Genomic DNA, 21,840 nt, shown 5'->3' on the forward strand with positions numbered 1-21,840 from the left:
TAAAGGTAAAAAACTATTAAATATAATACACAACAAATAATACATGGTCATGTTATGTGATATATGCTAAAATTGTAATTGAAATTTTAATTTTAATAAAACGAGTGAGGGAAATAAAGCCCACCTTCTTCTGCTCACCCAAAACAGAGATGGTCTCTGGCCAGAACCTCCTGAAGAAAAATTTTATAAAATGGCCTCAAGTTCAGCTCCAGTTATTCATAAATAATCCTGCTAAATTCACACAAAGGCAACTTTATCAATTCGGCCGCTTTATGTGTTTCATTCATATTTACTAATTACGGATTCAGTTTTTACTCTGTACCGACGTGGGCAATGTCACTCAGCACCAGCTGGTCACGTGTGTTCAGCACAGGGGTTCCAAGCTCATTCAGCCATGCTTCTCTGACGATCAAATGGTGTAGTAGCGAAGGACCAATGCATAACATTTCACAAGTTAGATCTTATTTTATCATCTTGCACGTTACGAAATTTTGTGTTTGATAACTTTTCATGTTATAGACAGGAGTATCTGTCTTCCCACAGAACAGCTTCTGTCCTGTAAATATTACAGTTTACAAGATGCCTCTGTGTATGGACCTGCAACGTCTAGTTATTTCTTGTCTACACCAGATAAGATGTTCATCTTTCATAGTAAATATTACAAATTAAGTATTAAGTGTACGGTTCCTTGTCTATATTTCGTATTGTGTTGCTCTGGATAAACGTGTGTATATAAATGTATGAGCGGTAGCGGTACAGGGTTATGATGAAGACCGCCGGGGTCTTTCAGTGAACATCTCTGCCCATTTTATGGTCTTCGTATTTGCATTGTTCTGCATGTGGTAGGAAGGTCGTTTAAGTTTATTTAGAATGAAAAAAACTACCACTATGCACATGAACCGCTTCTCTACCAATTTATTCCCAGCTCGGTCGTAAATACATGTCTGACGAGCCAAGACAATAAAAATCGATCCTCAAATTTGCGGTTAATGTTTCGTTAATTCCATATTCCACCTTGGCCATGATGTTCATTCGTTTAAAAGGAGGGCTGCCCCGTCCCAAGATGGCGGCTCTATTGACGCATTCGGTAGACGGTCCCGACACTGATTAGATTTCAGGATACTTGTGGTGGTTTAGCAGATGGCTGGGTCTATTGTTGAGTCTATAAGGTAACAGTAATATAATAATAACCGTTTTTTTAATGATGAAATGGTGTTGACTATGGAATAGTATATTGACTGGGTTACTAATAAAAGAGATTAAAATACAATGTTCCTCGACTAAAACTAGACTAATGAGGAGGTCACCCACCGCTTCACCCCGAGGAAGTCGAGCAGCGCCAGGTCGGGATGTTGGTTGAGGCGCAGCACGTGGTCCCAGTAAAGCTCCTCCTCCCGCTCGCGCTCCAGAGCGTAGAGGGTGAAGAGCGGCGGGTAGAGACGAGGCAGCAGCACCGGCAGCAGGAGAGACGAGCTGCTCACCAGCAGTCTTGGCAACACACACACACACACACACACACACGAAAGGATTTAAAAGGACAGCGTGCACAGAGCAACCTGCATGGAACCTCTGTAGCCTCCATACCCACGTTCAGGAGACTCCGAGTGGCCAGAGTCTACGGAAGCGCTGAAGGAATGTTCCGCAGACGGCTGTTCCGGAATAAACGCACCATCGTCTGGAAGACTAGGAAAAAGAAACCTGGGACACGTCCAGGACTAAATGAATAAGAAGCTGAGAGGACGGCGGGGTGAAGGTGCAGAGCGGTGCACTGCCGCCCACCTGAGCAGCTGGAAGAAGCGCGAGATGTAGGAGTGGAGCTCGTCCACCGCCTGCCTCAGGAGGCGCTGGCTGGAGCCCACGCCCACGTAGGTTATCCTGTACACCGTCACCAGCGTCTCCAGCAGCCAGCCTAGCGGGTGCAGGGGCGTGTCACAGGCCTGCGGGTGGAAGGTGACGAGGTCAGAGGGGAGAGTGCGGTGGAGATGGGCGTGTGTGAGCGCGCACCTTGGTGAGGTATCGGCGGATCTTGTCGTAGGCGTCGGGGCTCATGGGGCTGCTGTGCTGAGGGATGAACTCCAGACTCTCCAGGGTCATGTGCTGAGATCGGCTCAGAGGTTCCGGCCTGAGGTGAGGAGCCACAAAAGTTCACATGAAAAGGTCCTAGTAGAAGAGTAATGGGGCTCAAAGTTCGCCATTTACCTTTTAAAAAGTTAGACCCGACCCGAAAAGTACAGCTTGTTAAAAACCCGCTATGAGAGCTGGACTAAGATTAAAGGAAATGTGTGGTGAAGCGAGTGGGCTCAAAGCCTCCATTTCACCTCCTCAGCGTCCATTTTCGCATCACCTGACGACCGCGGCTGAGATTTGCAAATTTCATGAAAAAAAATTACATGTGATGAAACAAACTCACAACATGCACAACGTTTACCGATCACCAACAATCATTTTCAAGCAGTGCCTCACACGGAAAGGATAGGTACTATAGACCGGAAGTTCGGGATTGCTGACCGAATTTTTTTAGCTCTAGGTCCTAGCACCTGCAAATTTCTATTAAGAAAAGAAGTGAAAATGTAAAAAAACGAGACGCGAGATGCTGAAAAGCTCACTATAGATGCGTAGGTACCGGTTAGTGAGGCTGACAGCGATGTTCTCCCAGGCTCTGCTGCAGTCCCCCTGTCCTGGAGAGTCGCAGCCCAGCCTCCGCCAGCACTCCTCAAACACGGCACACCACTTGAGCTCGGCAGGGACCGCCAGACTGCCCAACACACTGCACACACACACACTGACATCTTTAATGCATCCAATAGATGGTACAAGAGCTCACTACTAAAGACGACCTGCTAGATACAGGCTTTCTGCTGTTTAAGACTTTTTAAGGCCACTTCCATCAAATTTAAGGCCCTGCATCAGGGTCGTAGTTTTTGTCTGCAGACACTCTGAGGACCAGCTGCTCTTTTAAAATACAATTATTATTTTGCATATTATTAACAAACAGTATATTAATATGTTATTATTTGATATATTCATTTTCCTTAATTCTGTAGTTTTTTAGACTTTTTTAGTCAATGATAACATGCTCATATTACCTTCTGTACTTCTGCAAGCCGCTCATGGGCAACTGCAATGTTTTCGGTTTGTGATTTCTGGCGGTTATTGAAACGTGGTGACATCAAGAGGCATCGGCCATAACAAAAGCTACGTTTTTTTTCAGGGCTTTCCATGTTCGAGTGGTGAGCAGCAACACATAACTTGCCGGCCCCTGGGCCCTGATATATGAGTTATATATAATAACTCTGATCACCATTGCTGTCAAGCAGGGTCCATGGGTGTGCTGCCTTGTGGGAGCTACTTTTTAAAGCAGTATAAATTCAGACATGAGATGAGCAAGGTATAGGTATAACCCAGTATGGATTTTCAGCAGTAATCCACCCCTGCTTTTAACTAGTCCCTTACCTGCCCACCTATTGCTTGGATGGCATACTGAGACTAAGACACTACAGCCATACCAAGAGAGGTCAGTAGGTGGCAGTAACCAGACTCCAAACTAAACCAGGAATTGATTAGTAGCCACGACTGAAGGGCACTAAAACTCTAAAGTTGATTCAAAACAATTTGCTATTGAATAAATGATCGAATTTAAATAAAAAGGAGATCATTTAAAAAACTGATTGATTTTGCTTGGATAGACGTCTTTTAAACTGGTATAAAAATACACAGACAGTTCGCGTGCTGCCTCAAGATGGACGGATGGCGGGTTGAAAGCAGCCACGCGGTTGAAACACGCTTACTTTACCCAAAACCCAACCTTAAGCAGTGAATCACGCAGAAAAGGTCGTAATAAATATTGTACTTGTATCATATTTTCGCCCTTTGTATGATGAATCCCATAATGTATAATAATTTTACCCCTTTATTTTATGGGGTAAAAATAAAAAAACAACAGGCATGGCGGAGTTGCAGTTACGGAAGACGCAAAGAGTACGTATACGCAACATCGCCATCAGACCCCAGTTTTACTGTAGCCTGTAGCTAGCCCTAACGGTAACACTTTGGGGCAGTGGGGGCCTTGCGGTTAAGGAAGCGGCCCCGTAATCAGAAGGTTGGCGGTTCCAATCCCGATCCGCCAAGGTGCCTCTGAGGTGCCACTGAGCAAAGCGCTGTCCCCACACACTGCTCCCCGGGCGCCTGTCATGGCTGCCCACTGCTCACCAATTTCACTGTGTGCACCGTGTGCTGTGCTGCAGTGTGTGTGTGTTGATATTCTGATATTCTGGGCTGTTGGGTGAAGGTAAAAGTTCTTATAGACAGTCTATGATGATACGTGTTACTGAAGCAGGTTTTAGAGAAAACACCACTTACTAAGTCCTGCTGTGGTTCTTCTCCGAGTCTGCGGCCTTCACGTAGGTGGCCACCACCTTCAGTCCAGACCCCCACGGCCCCACGAAGATGCCCTCCATCCAGTCCCCGTTCAGCAGGAAGAGTGTGCCCTTCCCGTTCAGAGTCCAGTCCTCGGCCAAATCGCCCACGTAGGCCGTGTCATCGTCCGCCAGCAGCAGCCCGGGACCCTGCGGAGACGTCCTGCAACTTACAATCTCAGAGTACCGTCCAGTTGGGATGGTGGTCCTCTTATTTTATTCCCTCAGCAACTCACCATCATCTTGTTACTGCTGAAGGCCCCTTCGTAGTAAAGGCCGAGCTGAGTGACCACCACCCCGCTGCCCTCTCTCTGGTCGTCCAGCCACTGGCCCATGTACTTCTCCCCCCTGCGGACAGCAGGCGCGGCAAACGTGTGTGAAGGGGCGGAACGCGGGACGCGCGGAATACGGATAAACGAGCGGCGTGCCTGGTGATGTCGTCGTGTACGCCGTAGCCGCACTTCCTGTCGCGCTGCCAGTGTCCCACGAAGACGCTGGAGGAGCAGGAGCGCTTCCCGCTGCTCAGCATGCCGTGGCCATGCCTCTGGTTCTCCTGAAATGAGCCTTCATACACGTCCCCCGAGGCGTACCTGCAGGACAATAATCCGAATAAATCTATTCACCTCTGGACAGAGAATGTACAACACCCTGGGACCACCCATATGAAATTTAACTACTAATAAACAGTATGCTACTAATGCTAATATTACAAAATGCTTGTTTCCAATTCCAGTCAATAGAAACACACTTCTGATTTTAGAAGCTCAGATGGTAGGATCTGGAATTTGTCCCCCTTATGACATCATAAGGGGAAAGGTTACCTCCCGTTTCTCATGCTTTTTCCCGCCCCGTCATGGCTTCCAAAACGTGTGAAGTGTTGCGGTTGCTCGGTGATTGGATGTAAATGTATTCTTTTATTAATATACAGTCACATGAGACTCTGAAATACCTGCGGGTTCATTTTATTTTTTCTGGAAAAACACCAACACGACTTCCAGTCTGCGCCAAACATTGTCGTTGGTGATGTTATTTCTGCGAATGCCCCTCAACATCTATAGGCCGCTGTCCTCCTCGTCCCGCCTCCCTCCTCCTCATTAGCATTTAAAGCTACAGACGGCGAAACGGCGCGTCCTGGGAATTCTGATTGTGGGACTGGACCAACGTGGCTGTAATTCTGCACCGCGTCAGATACAGGATTAGGGGACCAGCAACACCGATGTAAAAGGTACTGGTGTGACATCCCCTTTGCATCTGTTCTGTAGCGTATAGATCTATAGGTCAGCACCACGTTTGCGGTTCTGCCGCTGACCTGTACGTCCCAAACCCGTGCATCCTGCCCTCCTTCCAGTGGCCCTGGTAGCGATCAGACCTATTAAAGGTCTTGTTGGGCGTGACGTGGTCTCCAAATCTGCGGAGGAACCAGACAGATCACTTCATCACAGACCTGAGACTGGCGTCTTCATAGACAGAATGGTTTGAATACGGTGTCACTGACCCGTCCTCCAGTCCATTCTTAAACATGCCGGTGTAAACTCTGCCGTCGGGCCACTTCATGGTCCCTCTGCGAAAGGAGGCACAAACAGACATGGAAAACCCGCGGGACACGGCGAGGAACCTCCTCGCGGCGAGGAACCCTCCGGAAGCGTCACCTGCCATGCGGCCTGCCACAGAGCCAGCGGCCGTCGTAGACGGCGTCCCTCAGCCGACCCTCCTTAACGAAGGTGTACCTCGCCGTGCGAGACATGCGAGGCTCCGCCCTCTGGTCCGGATCCCCTCCCAGCAGGTTCTCCACCGCCTGGCTGATGGAGCGCAGCCAGTCTGCCTGCAGGGCGGGTGGAAGGACACTGTTCTCATTATGAAGGGCTCGACAGGGTGTGGAAAGGCTTCCGTCCGTCTCGGTGTTCACCTTCTCCACCGGAGAAGATGCCAGCACGGTAAAGGTCTCCTCAGGCGTGGTCAGCTTCAGTCCAAAGCTAATATCACAAACGCAGCGTAATATTATTAACGGACGGAACCCACACGTGACAGGCGAGGAAAAGCCACTCACGCTCCTGCGCTTTCATCTGAGACGGGCTCCGCCCACAGAGTAGCCAGGGGATGGACGTGGTGAGCGGAGAACTGGAGGAGAGGTGGGAAATACACATCAGGACACCGTACAGTCATCAAGGTCCAGTGCAACTTCAAGCTTCCTCCGGCGCCGTCTATTTGTGCACAAATCTATTTGTAAAAATGATATTTATTTACTTCTTGCCGTTATTTCATTGTTTTATGGATGTTTTACACGCTGGACTCATCAAGTTCTTCACTTGCGGAGCACGCACTGGTCTAGGAACGAGAACAGGACAGAGGGAGGGAGGTTTTAAACGTCAGGCGTATCGCGGCGTGCATGTTACGTGGACGTATGGTGTGCTGTCCCTCTGTCTTCTGCACCAAGGTTCACCATTAGCACATAAGCACATTCCTGCATTTATGCAGTCATGTTCAGGGGAAAAAGAACACACACTGAAAATAATGATTTGTTGGGCTAAACTTAATGCAGTTACGGCACCTTCTTTCCAGACGTTTGAATTATGCTATTTGAAAACTAGTTCCCAGGAGCACAATTCAAATGTAATAATTCACACACCCACTTTAGAGCATGCCTGCGGCAATACACACACACACACACACACACACACACACACAGAAGTGTGCAAACAATTCCAACACCCCCCCCGGGCACACCTCTCTGAGCGAGGAACAAAGGCAGCGAGAAAGCAGACGTCGGTCGCACGGGTAACTAAATAGGGATAAAAGACGGGGAGTTTTTTCGGGGGGGTGCTTCTTCCAGGAGAGAGCGATTTACGGGTTTTATGTAGCGGGGTTCTGCCTGAGGATTGGGTATTCCAGGGGGGAAGCAAGGAGATAAATAAATGTGAAGAAAAGCACAGAGCTGAGATGACTGTACTCGTGCTGTAAACTAAACAATAGGGCTTGTGTGTGTCTGTGTGTGTGTGTGTGGGTGCAGAACAAAGGTGAATCGAAGCGGCGAAGCATTAAAACGGAACGGCGAAGGCAAAAGAGGCCAGCACGCTGACGTCGGCTCACATGGACCATCAATGTGGGCTTTTGTTCTCTGACCCGTGCCAGTCCCTGCTGGAGCTAGCGGGCACGCACATCAGCCATACGCGGGGCGAATCCGGAATGCACGTTCCGCACCGTGCGCCGTAACAACACATTAAAAGTAATGTATTCAGAATCCTTTCAAAATGGACATTAAATGCGCCTTTTCCCTGCAGTATTGCTGGGCGGTGCGTGTCTTTTTGCATGCAATATAGTTCCATACAGAACTACACATAAAGCGTTCCTAATATGAATTAGCGTGACTGTGGTGGTAGTAGCCTAGTGGGTAACACACTCGCCTATGAACCAGAAGACCCAGGTTCAAATCCCACTTACTACCATCGTGTCCCTGAGCAAGACACCTAACCCTGAGTTGCTCCAGGGGGACTGTCCCTGTAAATACTGATTGTAAGTCGCTCTGGATAAGGCCGTCTGATAAATGCTGTAAATGTAAATGTAAATGTAAATGTAACTGAACCTCTCAAATGGCACAAACTGCCTCAAAAACATTACCAAAAACATAAGCACGGACGTTCACGTATAAACGAGCTTCAGTTATAGACCATAAAACAGTGAACCAACTGAAATGTCACACACACACTCAGCTCCTGCCAGAAGGTCACCTGGTGGCCAGTGTGCTCCATTCACAGTTAGTCCTTCAGCAGCAGAGTCAAGCAGTAAAAAGCAAATAAAAGAGCTGATTAGAGGTGAACGGCCACACCCTGGCAGAGAGGGACGGAGGGGGACGGAGAGCCACGGAGCGGTTCCTGCTTTCCAAGCCAGAAATTCTAAAACGTTTCCGGAGGGACGATACTTATGAACGTCTTAGAAGGAATGTTACCCTACAGAAAAGAACACGTATATGACTTGAAGGGTGGTATTAGTCTAGTGGGTAACACACTCGCCTATGAACCAGAAGACCCAGGTTCAAACCCCACTTACTACCATCGTGTCCCTGAGCAGGACACTTAACCCTGAGTGTCTCCAGGGGGGGTCTGTCCCTGTAACTACTGATTGTAAGTCGCTCTGGATAAGGGCGCCTGGTAAATGCTGTAAATGTAAATGACCTAAAACAGTGGTAAGACCTGGTCCGGAAGAACCCTGGAGGTCCAGGACCACTAACCTACGGCGAGGGTCCTTTCTGGACGACTGACCTGGGTGTGTACGAGAACGTCGTTGAAGAGGATGAACCGGTTGACGGAGAACCGGCCGGCGTTCTGCAGCGTCAGGCTCTTGTTGCCGCTCACGCGCACCAGCCGACGAGTCGGCTTCCTCAGAGGTTCCTGGGAAGAGGGGGGAATGGATGTTCTTGATGAATAAATGCATCCAGTTTGCAGATATGGACGTCCACAGGGAGGAAGGCTCTCACCGCCGCTCTAGATGGAAGACTCTTCCAGAAGGCCAAGGTCTGCTCCGCCTCCTTCCTCTGCTTCCAGAGCTGCAGAGCCAGGTTCTCATACATCACACAGCCGTCCTGCAGCTGCTGGTGCTCCACGGTGTCCTGGGTGTTAAAAACAGAACAGGGTGCTGAAGAGCCCGCAGCATTGGGTCCAGATGATTCTACTCGAAAGTGGTTATCATGCCTCACCACGTGGAAGCAGGTGGTCAGCTTCAGCAGCATCTTGCTGTGTTGATGGAGGTGCTGCGCTGGAGAGAAGAGGAGGGTCAGAAGGAGGTCGCCCAGAGCAGCTCCCTCGTCCTGGGGCTCCAGCAGATCTCGCAGCACGTCCAGCTTCTTCCCAAAGCAGTCTCTGGAATAACAGGAATAACCAAAGTTTTTGCTAATTTGCTTCATTTCATTGTTATTTTTTAAGAAAAAAAAAAAATTAAGTGCACATTTTGGACGAACGTAGAACGTAAATGAAAAACCTACTGGGAGGGCTTGACCAGTGCCTGGAATCCGCCCATCACCAGGAAGTCTCCTAAAGAGCTGTAGTATCTGCAGACAGAGCGGAAAACCAAGGTAGTTCTCATCTGATTGGATATCACTGATAATCAAGTTATTGCAAATCAATAATTGTCACAAAAAGTAGCTATTTGGACACTTTTACAGAGACAGATTCATGGTAGAACTTACTTCAATCCTAGTTCCTCTGTGATGCCATCATACATTTTTGAAGAAAAAAAAGTCCATTAACCGTGTACAGTGACACAGCAGCACAGCACACAGTGACACGGTGAAACGTGTCCTCTGTATTTAACAGTCACCCTTGGTGAGCAGTGGGCAGCCATGACAGGCCCCCGGGGAGCAGTGGGTGGGGACGGGACCTTCATCAAGGGGACATCAGTGGCACCTTGGCGGTTCAGAATTGGAACCACACTGATTGTGCCACATTATAAGATGAGAGAGGACTGTCATTTTCATCATAGGTACATTTCCAATGACATTTTCCCAATCCTCGTCTGAGTTGTCCGGATGGTCTCTGGCAAATTTTAGACAGGCCTGGACATGTGCGGGCCGAAGCAGCCCGAAGGATTTTAATCCATGACGACGCAATGTGATACTAATAGTGGGTCCAGTTCTCTTCAGGTCATTGACCAGTTCTTCCCGTGTAGTTTCAGGTTTCCTCACCATGCTCAAGATCATTTGTAACCCACAAGGTGAGATCTTGCATGGAGTCCCAGATCGAGGGAGATTGTCAGTGGTTCCATTTTCTAATAATTGCTCCAACAGTTGATCTCTTTTCTCGCCAAGCTGCTTGCCTGTCATAGATTGGCTTGTCCCAGTCTTGTGCAGGTGTACAATCTTGTCCCTGGCGTCCTTAGCCAGCTCTCTGGTCTTGGTCATGGTGGGGGTTGGAGTCTGACTGTTAGATGGTGTCTTTTATACTGATAACCAGTTCAAACAGCTTAAATTAATACACGTAACGAGTGAAGGATAGAAGAGCTTCTTAAAGAAGAAGTAACAGGTCTGTGACGGACAGATTTCTTGCTTGTTTGTAGGTTCTAAATACTTATTTTCTGCACCATTATGCTCATAAATTCCTTGAAAATCATACAATGTGTGACGAATTGAAAATCATACAACCCGTGACAAAAAGACCCCTCTCATCTTTTTAAGTGGGACAACTTGCACAATTGGTGGCTGCCAAATACTGTCCCAATGTGTCACATGGAATAACGTGTCAGTTTGGTGAGATCTATAAGACAAGGAAGGTGTTAGCGGGAGGCTCATCCCATGCTGGAACACTCACTCTCTGTAGGAGTCCAGGAAGAAGCTGGAGTGCTTGAGGACGGCCAGGCCGCGGACGTCCCGGCCGCCCTGCAGGAAGTGTGTGAGGGAGACGGCGTGCTGGCCGGTCAGGTGGCACAGCCGGCTGAAGCTTCCGGCCAGGGCCTGCAGCAGCAGGAAGGACGGGCCGAGTGATTCCCGCACACGCTCTGCGGGGGAGAAGCGCGCTTTCAGCTTTCTTTCCACTCTCAGAAACAGCCAATTAGCAGCCAATGATATTCCAAAGCCATCACACCCAAGGAATGAAATGTTGCCTAACCTCTGCCGTAACACGTCTGCCACGCCCAGCCCGACCCATTATCTACAGTAGCAGTGCGCTCAGGTAGTGACCTGTATTACCTGATGTTCTGGGACGCGAGGGTTTGAGAATTTGAAAGCCCCGCGTCAGGACAAAGCTGCAGTCCCCGAGATCGTTTCTCCCGTCGCAGCCTACCACCTCCCTACCACAAGCCCGACTCACTCCAGGACAGCAGGGGGCGCAGTATCTGGCTCTTCACCGCGCCCAGCCGACAGTAGAACCTCCTCTCGGAGGCGCACAGCTCGTGCAGCGTGGCGATGAAGCCCGTGGTGTTCTGATCGGCCAGGGCCATGCAGCAAGGGCCCCCGACGAAGATGCCGCTGACGTAGCCCATCTGCAGACGCAAGCATAAAAATACCGTGCAAAATGTGAGGAAAAGCTGATAATTACAACATGCAGTAAAACAAAAATCATTTTGGAAAAAATAAAAAAGCCTGTGGTCAAAGTAGAAGTTCTGATGTTTTTTTTTCAAGATTTGTGTCAAGCAGAAAAACTGTCCTGCATTCATGGACTCATGGACATGCACGCGGAGAAAAACAAAGTGGACACGAATAAAAGAAGCTCCGTTTGCCATGGTCTTCGTTGAACGCGATGACACCGCTCTAAAGCAGTTATTGTTCCCTCTCACCTTACGTCTTTGTTTGTGCAAGACATAACATGCATCACGTGCAAGGATGGACACGACAGTGTGTGTTTCTATTTATTTGTAAGGTAGATGAAATCCATCTAGTTTGCACCATGTAGTTTGTGCTAGTAGCCTAGCGGGTAACACACTCGCCTATGAACCAGAAGACCCAGGTTCAAACCCCACTTACTACCATCGTGTCCCTGAGCAAGACACTTAACCCTGAGTGTCTCCAGGGGGGGACTGTCCCTGTAACTACTGACTGTAAGTCGCTCTGTGAATGCTGTAAGGGTACTGACGTTCATGCAGAAGGGCAGGAGGGTGGGGGTCTGGGTGTAGGTGCCAGTGGGACCCTCCTCCGTCAGCTGCTCGCCGCTGTAGTACAGAATGGGCTGAAAGCAGTCGCCGTCCGCCAGCAGCAGGGTGTGGCCGTTGCCCGCGCCCACGTCCCACACCCGTATCCCATCAGACATCTGTCGCGTGGTGCAAAATGAGCAAACACAGGTGTAAGGCCGACTGTTAGTGTAAAAAGTAGCAGTGAGCCGGCACCAACCGGCCTCCTCACCCTGATCTGCTGGGGGACGGTGCTGGATGAACTCAGCTGGCCCAGCTGACCGGACTTATTACTGCCCCAGGAAAACACCTACAGGAGCACACATTACAAAAAAAAACAGAACATTACACTCACACAGACAGAGCACAAGTGAAATGTGCAGATGAAGGTGCACAAACATGGAATTTGGTGTGATTTATGTGTCTGCTTTACACATGCAGTGATCATTAAGGGTGCCCTACTGAATTCATACCTCGTCCATAACCTGGGCATTAGAACACAACAGTGCTGGCCTAGCGGGTAACACACTCGCCTATGAACCAGAAGACCCGGGTTCAAATCCCACTTACTACCATCGTGTCCCTGAGCAAGACACTTAACCTTAAGTTGTTCCAGTGAGACTGTCCCTGTAACTACTGATTGTTAGTTGCTCTGGATAAGGGCGTCTGGTAAATGCTGTAAATGTAAATGTAGCGGTTAAGGAAGCGGCCCCGTAATCAGAAGGTTGCCGGTTCGAATCCCGATACGCCAAGGTGCCACTGAGGTGCCACTGAGCAAAGTCACCGTCCCCACACACTGCTCCCCGGGCGCCTGTCATGGTGCCCACTGCTCCCTCAGGGTGATGGTTAAAAGCAGAGGACAAATTTCACTGTGTGCACCGTGTGCTGCTGTGACAATCACTTCACTTCCCTTTACTTTACTTTACTTAACAGCGTCCTCTCCCACTCACTTGGTTATTTTTGGCCTTTTCTTGCATTGCTAAACTATCGATTTAAAGACCATGGGCCTTTTTTTTAAAGTTTCGAGCAACTGAATAATTAAGTAATTGATTATCAAGCCCTTGTTGTTATTAACATGAAATTAATATGAAATATTAATATGAAAATGTAGAATTCAGTAATAGCTTTCCGTTCTCCCACCTGACACTGGGCGGTGAGTGCCAGCGAGTGCCTCGCACCTCCGGCGACCTTCACCACTTCCTTCTTACTCAGACTCTTGATGCAGAGCGGCTGCAGCCTGGGAGAAGGACAGCGTCGGTCAGACAGGGGTGACGAGGGGACGTTCTTCAGAGCATGACGATCATACTGTTAGCAGCTTTCCTGGGTTCGGAAGTGTGAGTCACATGAGGAACGACTCTGCTTTTACTTAGTGAACTCTGTCATGAATCAGCGGAAACGTCTTTAAACTCACGAGATGCTTTTTATGTCCCTCACTTCACTCCACCATGAATTTTATCAGAATTACTTCCTTTTAAGCCCCATTCAGATGTTAGACATGGAACAGAAGTAAATTATAATGTGTGAATAAAGAATAAAGGTGTCTGGATACACATTTTGTGACAACAAAGGTCATGTCGGGCTGCAGGACCTGGGCAGGGAGTCTCCGTGTCCCAGCTGACCGTCCTCGCCTTGTCCCCAGCTCCAAACCTCCGTGTACAGCGAAGGCAGAATGGGTTCCGTTTCCGTGACGTTAGTGGCCGCTCGAACCTGAGGAGACACTAGAAGAGCACCAGATCATTCCAGGTGTTCTTTGTTTGGCACGTAAACACGCTGAACTTCAGAGGTGGGAACCGCCAAGGTGCCACTGAGGTCCATTTGACCTGTCATGGTGCCCACTGTCACCAAGGGTGACGGTTAAATACAGAGGAAACCTGAAGCAATTCAGAGAAAACTAAACATCTAAAGCTTGCAAATCTAACCAAAACCAAAACTAAACAGAACGTATCCTGCAGAAAAAAATGTGCTGATGTCCTCTTTTATTTCTGAACATCCAAAAGTACTTGATGTTTTACATTGTGGACAGGGAGCAATATGAGACATGGTGGTCTTCAGGATTACTGTAACATTAATTCAGTTTATGAAAATGTGTTCCTAGTTCCTAGCAAGTCACTTCTTACCCTGAGAGATGAATCCAGGCAGAGAGGACCTCCAGCTCACCTCCTCCAGGCCGAACGGACGAATGTCACTCAGGCTGGAGGTCTTGCTGGCCTTTAGACTGGAGGCCACACCCAGTGGGTCCTCATCCTGCCATGGTACATGACTGTTAATCTCTGTGCCGGTGAGAGGATCCAGGGCCTCCTCAACACCCGAGTCCTCAAACAGGCCCTCCTGGGTAGAGGTCAGATGTTCCTCCACGGGAGAAAGCAGGAGCTCTTGCTCGCAGTTTTGGTTACAGGTAGGTGATGGTTCTGGGCCATCTGGCTCCTCACTGTCATCCTGCAGTAATGCTGGTGACATGGTTGCTGCTTGCTGTTGATCATGACAGAAGCTGAATAGAGTCCCATTAACAGGGGAGGAGGGTCCTGCACTGACACTACTGTGCTCTGACATGGACAGTCGATGAAGATACTCTCTAACCTCGTCCTCATCAGGGTATAGCGATCTTCTGTTTCTGCTCACTGGCTCTTCAGTCCCTGTGGTGTTAATAGAGGTTCCGGAAGGCTCCTCAGATGTAGCCTGATCCTCCTTGGCTGGAGGGTCTTGCGGAAGCAGATGTCCAGAGGAGTTCCTGCCAGAACAGGAGACCTCAGAGGTGAGGCTGGTGCTTGGAGAAGGGGCAGCTTTAGGTGACCTTTGAACTGGAGAACCTTGATCCTGTCTCAGCTCTACCCCCAGCGGACAGTAGTGTCTGTCAGAGATTATCACGTGGTCGTCCTTGTCAATCATGGTGTACAGCAGTTGCTGGCAGTGGCCACATCTATCTAAGGAGCTTCTGTTGATGTCTGGCGGGGGCAGGTTTCGCACCAGAGCTAGGCTGTGGCGTTCCCCACAGGTCACCTGAATGACATACCTGCCGACCAGGTGCTCCACCTTCTGGGGCTGGGACACGGGGAAAGTGCTCGTGACCAAGCCCAGCTGGCACCCGCTCCCCCAAGACCAAACCTCATGCCTGGAAGAGAGCGCTAGCGTGTGCCGAGCCCCACATGCCAGACTCGACACTTTGACCACCTCAGGTGGCGTGGTCTCCACGTCCAGCACCGTGACCAGAGTCGGGTCGGACAACAGGCTTGGCCCGGAAATCCCACATTGCTTGTCTGAGTTCTCCCCCCACATGTACACGGCACCATTGGCGGTGACCGCGCCACTGTGGAAGCTTCCGGCAGCGATGCTGACCACACCCTGTCCGCTGAGGGATGTCTCCAGAAGGGGCTCCATCACACTGGACGTTGGTCCCTGCTTCCATGGCAACTGGCCAACACTATATATCAGTCCACCTAGAGTAAAAAGTGATGAAGACATGTTAAAGCAGTAAATGGTTTAAGGATGAAAGGATAAATTGGACAAGTGGAATCATTGTGAAATTTAATCATTTGATGAGAAATTTTATATTGTTTAGGCTTTTTGCATGCTAACGCTAATGTAAACATTCACAACAACAACAATATTTGGGCAATGTTAGCATATTAGCAGGCTAATGTTTACATACAAATCCTAATTTTAGATACTGTCATGTCGCAAGGTCACATTACATTTACATTTACAGCATTTACCAGACGTCCTTATCCAGAGCGACTTACAGTCAGTAGTGACAGGGACAGTCCCCCCCTGGAGACACTCAGGGTTAAGTGTCTTGCTCAGTGACACAATGGTAGTAAGTGGGATTTGAACCTGGGTCTTCTGGTTCACAGGCGAGTGTGTTACCCACTAGGCTACTACCACCCTGGTCACAATGACACAATGGTAACAGTGCGTTGAGTGAAATTTTGTTGACATTTGGGCGTTGTTAGAATATTAGCATGTTGATGCTAGCATGCTAACACTAACAACGGTAACGGGGCGCAGTCACAATGCATCAGGTTAAATTTGATGATGCTCAGGCTATGTTAGCATATGTTAATAGCATGCTAGAATGCTAACACTAACATTAACATTGGTCACTGGCACGGACCCTGTTTCAAAAAGTTGGTTTAAAAAACTGAAACTCTGGGATGAGTTAAAAAACCTAAACAGTATTGAGAGCATGTCACGTGAGCAACTTAAGGGCTGAAGATGTTATTCAAATAAATTATAGATTGTCTAGATTGTATTCCCTGTTTTCTGTTATAATTCCCATTACATACAATTATTCCCTGTTTTCTATAATAATACCTCTGTTACAAACACAGTTATTCCCTGTTTTTTGTAATAATTCCCCTGTTCCATACACAGTTATTCCCTGTTTCCTGTAATAATTCCCCTGTTACAGACAGTTATTCTCTGTTTTCTGTATTAATTCCCGTTACATACACAGTTATTTCCTGTTTTCTGTAATAATTCCCCTGTTACAGACAGTTATTCTCTGTTTTCTGTATTAATTCCCGTTACATACACAGTTATTTCCTGTTTTCTGTAATAATTCCCCTGTTACAGACAGTTATTCTCTGTTTTCTGTATTAATTCCCGTTACATACACAGTTTTTCCCTGTTTTCTGTAATAATTCCCCTGTTACAGACAGTTATTCTCTGTTTTCTGTATTAATTCCTGTTACACACAGTTATTTCCTGTTTTCTGTAATAATTCCCCTGTTACATACACAGTTATTCCCTGTGTTCTGTAATAACTCCCCTGCTACACAGTTTTTTCTGTGTTATGTAATAATCGCCCTGCTACAAACACAGTTATTCCCCGTGTTCTGTAATAACTCCCCTGCTACAAACACAGTTATTCCCCGTGTTCTGTAATAACTCCCCTGCTACAAACACAGTTATTCCCTGTTTTCTGTAATAATTCCCGTTACATACACAGTTATTTCCTGTGTTCTGTAATAACTCGCCTGATACAAACACAGTTATTCCCTATGTTCTGTAATAACTCCCCTGTTACAAACAGTTTTTGTCTGTGTTCTGTAATAACTCCCCTGTTACATACACAGTTATTCCCTGTGTTCTGTAATAACTCCCCTGTTACAAACAGTTTTTGTCTGTGTTCTGTAATAACTCCCCTGTTACAAACAGTTTTTGTCTGTGTTCTGTAATAACTCCCCTGCTACAAACAGTTTTTGTCTGTGTTCTGTAATAATTCCCCGTTACATACACAGTTATTCCCTGTGTTCTGTAATAATCGGCCCGCTACAAACAGTTTTTTCTGTGTTATGTAATAATTGCCCTGCTACAAACACAGTTATTCCCTGTGTTCTGTAATAGTTCCCCTGCTACAAACACAGTTATTCCCTGCGTTCTGTAATAATCACCCTGCTACAAACACAGTTATTCCCTGTGTTCTGTAATAGTTCCCCTGCTACAAACACAGTTATTCCCTGCGTTCTGTAATAATCGCCCTGCTACAAACACAGTTATTCCCTGTGTTCTGTAATAACTCCCCTGTTACAAACAAAGTTATTCCCTGTGTTCTGTAATAACTCCCCTGTTACAAACAGTTTTTGTCTATGTTCTGTAATAATCGCCCTGCTACAAACACAGTTTTTGTCTGTGTTCTGTAATAATCGCCCTGCTACAAACAGTTATTCCCTGTGTTCTGTAATAGTTCCCCTGCTACATACACAGTTATTCCCTGTGTTATGTAATAATTGCCCTGCTACATACACAGTTATTCCCTGTGTTCTGTAATAATCACCCTGCTACAAACACAGTTATTCCCTGTGTTCTGTAATAGTTCCCCTGCTACATACACAGTTATTCCCTGTGTTCTGTAATAATCACCCTGCTACAAACACAGTTATTCCCTGTGTTCTGTAATAGTTCCCCTGCTACAAACACAGTTTTCGTCTGTGATCTGTGTTGACCTTCAGTCAGCAGGACGCTGTGTCTCGCTCCCAACGCTGCCTGCAGGACCGGCCTGGACAGCAGCAGGCAGTCTGGAGATGCGCTGCAGGAGTAGCCCCTCCATCGGTGCAGCAGACCCCGCTCTCTGGGCCTTTCTTCCTCTCTGGACACAAACACACGTGGTACGTCTCATATTATATTCCAGCAACCCCTCCACAGCGACTTACAACAAGTAGTGACAGGGACAGTCCCCCTGGGGACACTCTGTGGTCCTCTGGACCCAGTACACTCCTGCCACCCCACACCAGTGACACTCGTCTCCATTTTTCAGACTGACCCTTCTTGTAAATAGTATAAAAGCAGTAAAATGGCGCTGTGAATGTAAGATTAGAAATAAAGACCAGACTCGGACGGGGGCAGGAGAAACAGACTGTACCTCTTGCCGGGCTCCATCGGCGGGGTTGACCTCCCTAAGAAACGTCCCCAAGTTCCAGCGTCCGCCTCAGTCCCGGCGCGTCGGGCGGCGCCCCCGGGGAAACATGCGGAAGCCGCGCCGGACGGGGCGCCCTTCCCTGCACCCCCGCCGCCATTTATCAAACAACGACACCGAGTTTCTACGCCAGTCGTCCCGTACTGCTCGCTTCTCTGCGGCCTCGTACGCGCTGATCTGGGACCAGATTCCACCACAAACCCGATCCGTAAGCATTAGACCAGTGGCTGAAGGGCTGATCTCAGATCAGGTGTCACCCCTTCCCCCCGACTTTCACTTCTTCTTCCTCTCGGCCCTCACTACTGATGGTAGGGCGTCAGCTACATGCCATAAATGTACATGTAATATTCCGAAACATGAACTTTGAAATATGCACGTCCTTAACATAATATATGCATATAACTGTTCACATTTTGTCTGGCACCGTCTGGATTGGGCATGACAAAAAATGTCTGTACTAATCTGCAACGTTTGTATGTTTGTGTGGATAAGATTTGATTGTATATTGTCGTTGTTTTTATCGTGTTGTGCTTGAGGTGACCCCGCCGGCCGTAATTCTGGTTCCGGTGCTGCCACCTGCTGGCGGACTGCAGCAATGACCGACAGAAAAAAAACGACAGAATGGCTTTTATTGTCACTATAAAAAATGTAAAAAAAAAAAAAATGTACATACATGTACAACACATGTATGTAGAAAATAGAATAAGGGGCAGTAGCGTTATATACATATGGAAAGAATAACTGAGCATGTGTAAATTATATATAGTGTGGGGGCTACATGTTATTGCACAGTATTCACAGAAATGATGAACAGTGAGAAGTGAGAGTTGGACAGTGAGAATAAGGACGAATATGAGCAATTTGATGAGGCCATCAACGTAAGCCACCACCCTCGGTGATCAGGGGGAGCAGGAGCGGTGTGTGGGGACCTCGGAGACACCTTGGCAGTCCGGGATTCGGACCGGCAACCTCCTGATTAAATCCAGCCAGTGAGTGGCACCGAACTCACGCTGGTGTAAAACTGCAGTCATTATCCTGCCAGATGTGGAGCTGCACCAAACCCACATGGTGGGGGAGAAAGTCGTATAAAAGCGGCGAGAGCGGAGGAGAAACCGCAGGCTGCAGCGAGGCAGGCGAGGGTTGGCAGGTAAACCGACCCCGGCAGGACTCGCACGCCGCCGCCTTGCGTGAGCTCCGCTCGTTTCAGCTTTTAGTGTTTTCTGTATAAAAAGCACCCACGGCTTCGCCCTCGTGGATCTTGGCCCGGCCTTCGGCGTCCTGGAAGAGGAACGAAGCACAAAAGCAGAGGAGGACATGTGGCCTTGTCAAGGACACTTTATATTTTAATTGTAGTAAAAAAGGATCAAAATCCCATTTAGCATTAGTACAAATAGCGTCACGTGTGCAGCGGTTTAACGTCCTACGGTAATATCTTTAGATGATTGTTGGCGTAAAGAATGAGTTGGTAACATGTAGGGTCCATGCTTCACGTGTCCACGAACCCCCAGCGTCGTCTTTAACACTTTTATAAAAGACTTGTATTAATAGATTAATAGAGGAGGAAAACGTGCATATTCCCAGTTAGGACCTGGAACACCCAAGAAAGGGATCCGGCAGATCCAGTCCAGATACAGGTCCTTCTACAGCATTTCACCCGGGGGTGAACAAGAGAAGCATCGTTTGGACATAAAGCGCCCGCTCAGCTACACATAAAACTCTACTCTTACGTGGCATTTTATAAAAGTGCACTAAATTCTGTGTAAAACTCACATAAGCCAGCGTGACTTCAGCACGTTTACGGCATGATTACACCATTTCGTGTATTAACATGAGAAGAACACAGAGGAAAATATTGTTTATAGTCGAGAAGGTTTGAATGTTGATGTCAGCAGGTCAAGCAAGGAAAGGAAGAGCATCTTCAGCGTGACCTCTGACCCTCACTGTGTGAATGTGTGTGTGGAAGGGGCGAGTCCTGGCGCGGCGAGACGGGCGGAGCCGGGGGAGGGGGGCGTGTCTCCGGCAGGAACAGCGGGGAAATGACTAACAGGTGCAGAGATGAAAGAGGGGAATCTGCACACTGATCCTGTACAACACACACACACACTGGCCAGTAACACAGCACACTGCGTGTTCCTTGTGTTACATTTGCACAGTTGACACACACACACACACACACACCTTTGATCACTCGTCTTCCTGTGAGCTCATGTGTTCAGTCGTCCCTGCCCAGATTATGAGGGAAAGCTGGGAAGACAGTGAGACAGGACAAATACACACACACACACAGACACACATTCTAAAGCAGCAGCATGGCCCCCGTGAGACTGTTTCTTCAAGCTTGTAAAAGTTCGGCAGGAAAAGTTTATTCTTCAAGATCCGCGGGACGGAGGCCAAAATTTGCCGCCGTGGCAACGAGCCTCTTTCACCTCGCGGCCTGACGAATCCGACGGCCGTAAACGTGTTACGAGGCGGGGCCGCATTGGGTGGGAGCTGCAGTCACGCACGGCGAGTCGTCCGAGGGTCACGGCCGAAGTGGCCGGAGGACGAGAACGTCGCAAGTACCGTACAACTCCTCGCCGAGGTGAAGTCGCGGCCTGCCGCGTTCGCCACGCGTTGCTCGTGTAGCAGAACATCGGACCCAAAAACCTTCCTTCTAAATATAATGCAAATGCAGCCAAGTAATCACTTTTTATTACGTAATAATTATGCATGTTTTATCAGGCGTGGACCATATTCTACTGTTAAAAGGCTTAAACAGCTGCCCGTCTGGACAGTTGGCACCAAGCGCTGAGCCCGACCAACTGTCTGTGACCGCAGACATCGACTCCGTTACGATCTGACGTATCCACGCGCAGTGTGTGTGTGTGTGTGTGTGTGTATATATATATATATATAGTAGGATCAGTTTCATATTCCAAAAAAAAGCGACATTAAACATGTTTAAAAAGTATTTCAGACGAGTCTAACACTAACACACACACACACACACACTCACAAAATAATATTCGCCCAGCACGTAACTATTCCCAGCGTGTTCTACTCTTGACAAGTTCAGCCTGATCAGGGCTCTTAGTTTTATAACTCACAATCTATAGAAACCGAATGAGAATTGCTGGTGTCCTCTTGTAAGACACTTTGGACAAAAGCGCCTGGCAAGTAAAGTCAAGTCAAGTCAAGTCAAGTCAAGTCAAGTAATTCTCCCCACTCAGGCCACCTCATGATTAGTTGGAATATTGATTGGACCTTCTCTTCTCTTCTCTTCTCTTCTCTTCTCTTCTCTTCCCCTTCTTCTCTTCTCTTCTCTTCTCTTCTCTTCTCTTCTCTTCTCTTCTCTTCTCTTCTCTTCTCTTCTCTTCTCTTCTCTTCTCTATGTATAGGGCTCATGAGGACATTGCAGGGCCATGAAGGGCATTATGGGAACGC

General features: G+C 48.0%; 1 protein-coding gene across 4 annotated transcripts in view; it reads right to left on the reverse strand.

The window, feature by feature from the left end:
* als2a (alsin Rho guanine nucleotide exchange factor ALS2 a) overlaps nucleotides 1-18,776 on the reverse strand; it is a 20,342-nt gene extending 1,566 nt beyond the window's left edge. Inside the window, exons 1-27 of one of the 4 annotated variants that reach the window (XM_028991083.1) lie at nucleotides 18,364-18,769; nucleotides 17,948-18,090; nucleotides 14,123-15,439; nucleotides 13,594-13,723; nucleotides 13,146-13,242; nucleotides 12,238-12,315; nucleotides 11,972-12,145; nucleotides 11,210-11,381; nucleotides 10,712-10,898; nucleotides 9,391-9,456; nucleotides 9,106-9,268; nucleotides 8,887-9,018; nucleotides 8,672-8,800; nucleotides 6,463-6,533; nucleotides 6,322-6,388; nucleotides 6,065-6,237; nucleotides 5,911-5,976; nucleotides 5,725-5,823; nucleotides 4,844-5,005; nucleotides 4,652-4,763; nucleotides 4,360-4,565; nucleotides 2,624-2,767; nucleotides 2,005-2,122; nucleotides 1,780-1,937; nucleotides 1,585-1,698; nucleotides 1,312-1,488; nucleotides 125-170 (exon numbers count right to left, since the gene is read on the reverse strand). In XM_028991083.1, coding sequence (XP_028846916.1) covers nucleotides 125-170; nucleotides 1,312-1,488; nucleotides 1,585-1,698; nucleotides 1,780-1,937; nucleotides 2,005-2,122; nucleotides 2,624-2,767; nucleotides 4,360-4,565; nucleotides 4,652-4,763; nucleotides 4,844-5,005; nucleotides 5,725-5,823; nucleotides 5,911-5,976; nucleotides 6,065-6,237; nucleotides 6,322-6,388; nucleotides 6,463-6,533; nucleotides 8,672-8,800; nucleotides 8,887-9,018; nucleotides 9,106-9,268; nucleotides 9,391-9,456; nucleotides 10,712-10,898; nucleotides 11,210-11,381; nucleotides 11,972-12,145; nucleotides 12,238-12,315; nucleotides 13,146-13,242; nucleotides 13,594-13,723; nucleotides 14,123-15,439; nucleotides 17,948-18,090; nucleotides 18,364-18,380 — 4,518 coding nt within the window. In that variant the 5' untranslated portion in view covers nucleotides 18,381-18,769. Of the gene's footprint in view, nucleotides 1-124; nucleotides 171-1,311; nucleotides 1,489-1,584; nucleotides 1,699-1,779; nucleotides 1,938-2,004; nucleotides 2,123-2,606; nucleotides 2,768-4,359; nucleotides 4,566-4,651; nucleotides 4,764-4,843; nucleotides 5,006-5,724; nucleotides 5,824-5,910; nucleotides 5,977-6,064; nucleotides 6,238-6,321; nucleotides 6,389-6,462; nucleotides 6,534-8,671; nucleotides 8,801-8,886; nucleotides 9,269-9,390; nucleotides 9,457-10,711; nucleotides 10,899-11,209; nucleotides 11,382-11,971; nucleotides 12,146-12,237; nucleotides 12,316-13,145; nucleotides 13,243-13,593; nucleotides 13,724-14,122; nucleotides 15,440-17,947; nucleotides 18,091-18,363 lie in introns of those variants that run through there. The other 3 variants (XM_028991081.1, XR_003750773.1, XR_003750774.1) reach the window with 3 other exon arrangements.
* Nucleotides 18,777-21,840: the final 3,064 nt, after the last annotated feature.

The sequence above is a fragment of the Denticeps clupeoides genome, chromosome 9, assembly GCF_900700375.1.
Source record: "Denticeps clupeoides chromosome 9, fDenClu1.1, whole genome shotgun sequence".
Taxonomy (NCBI): Eukaryota; Metazoa; Chordata; class Actinopteri; order Clupeiformes; family Denticipitidae; genus Denticeps; species Denticeps clupeoides.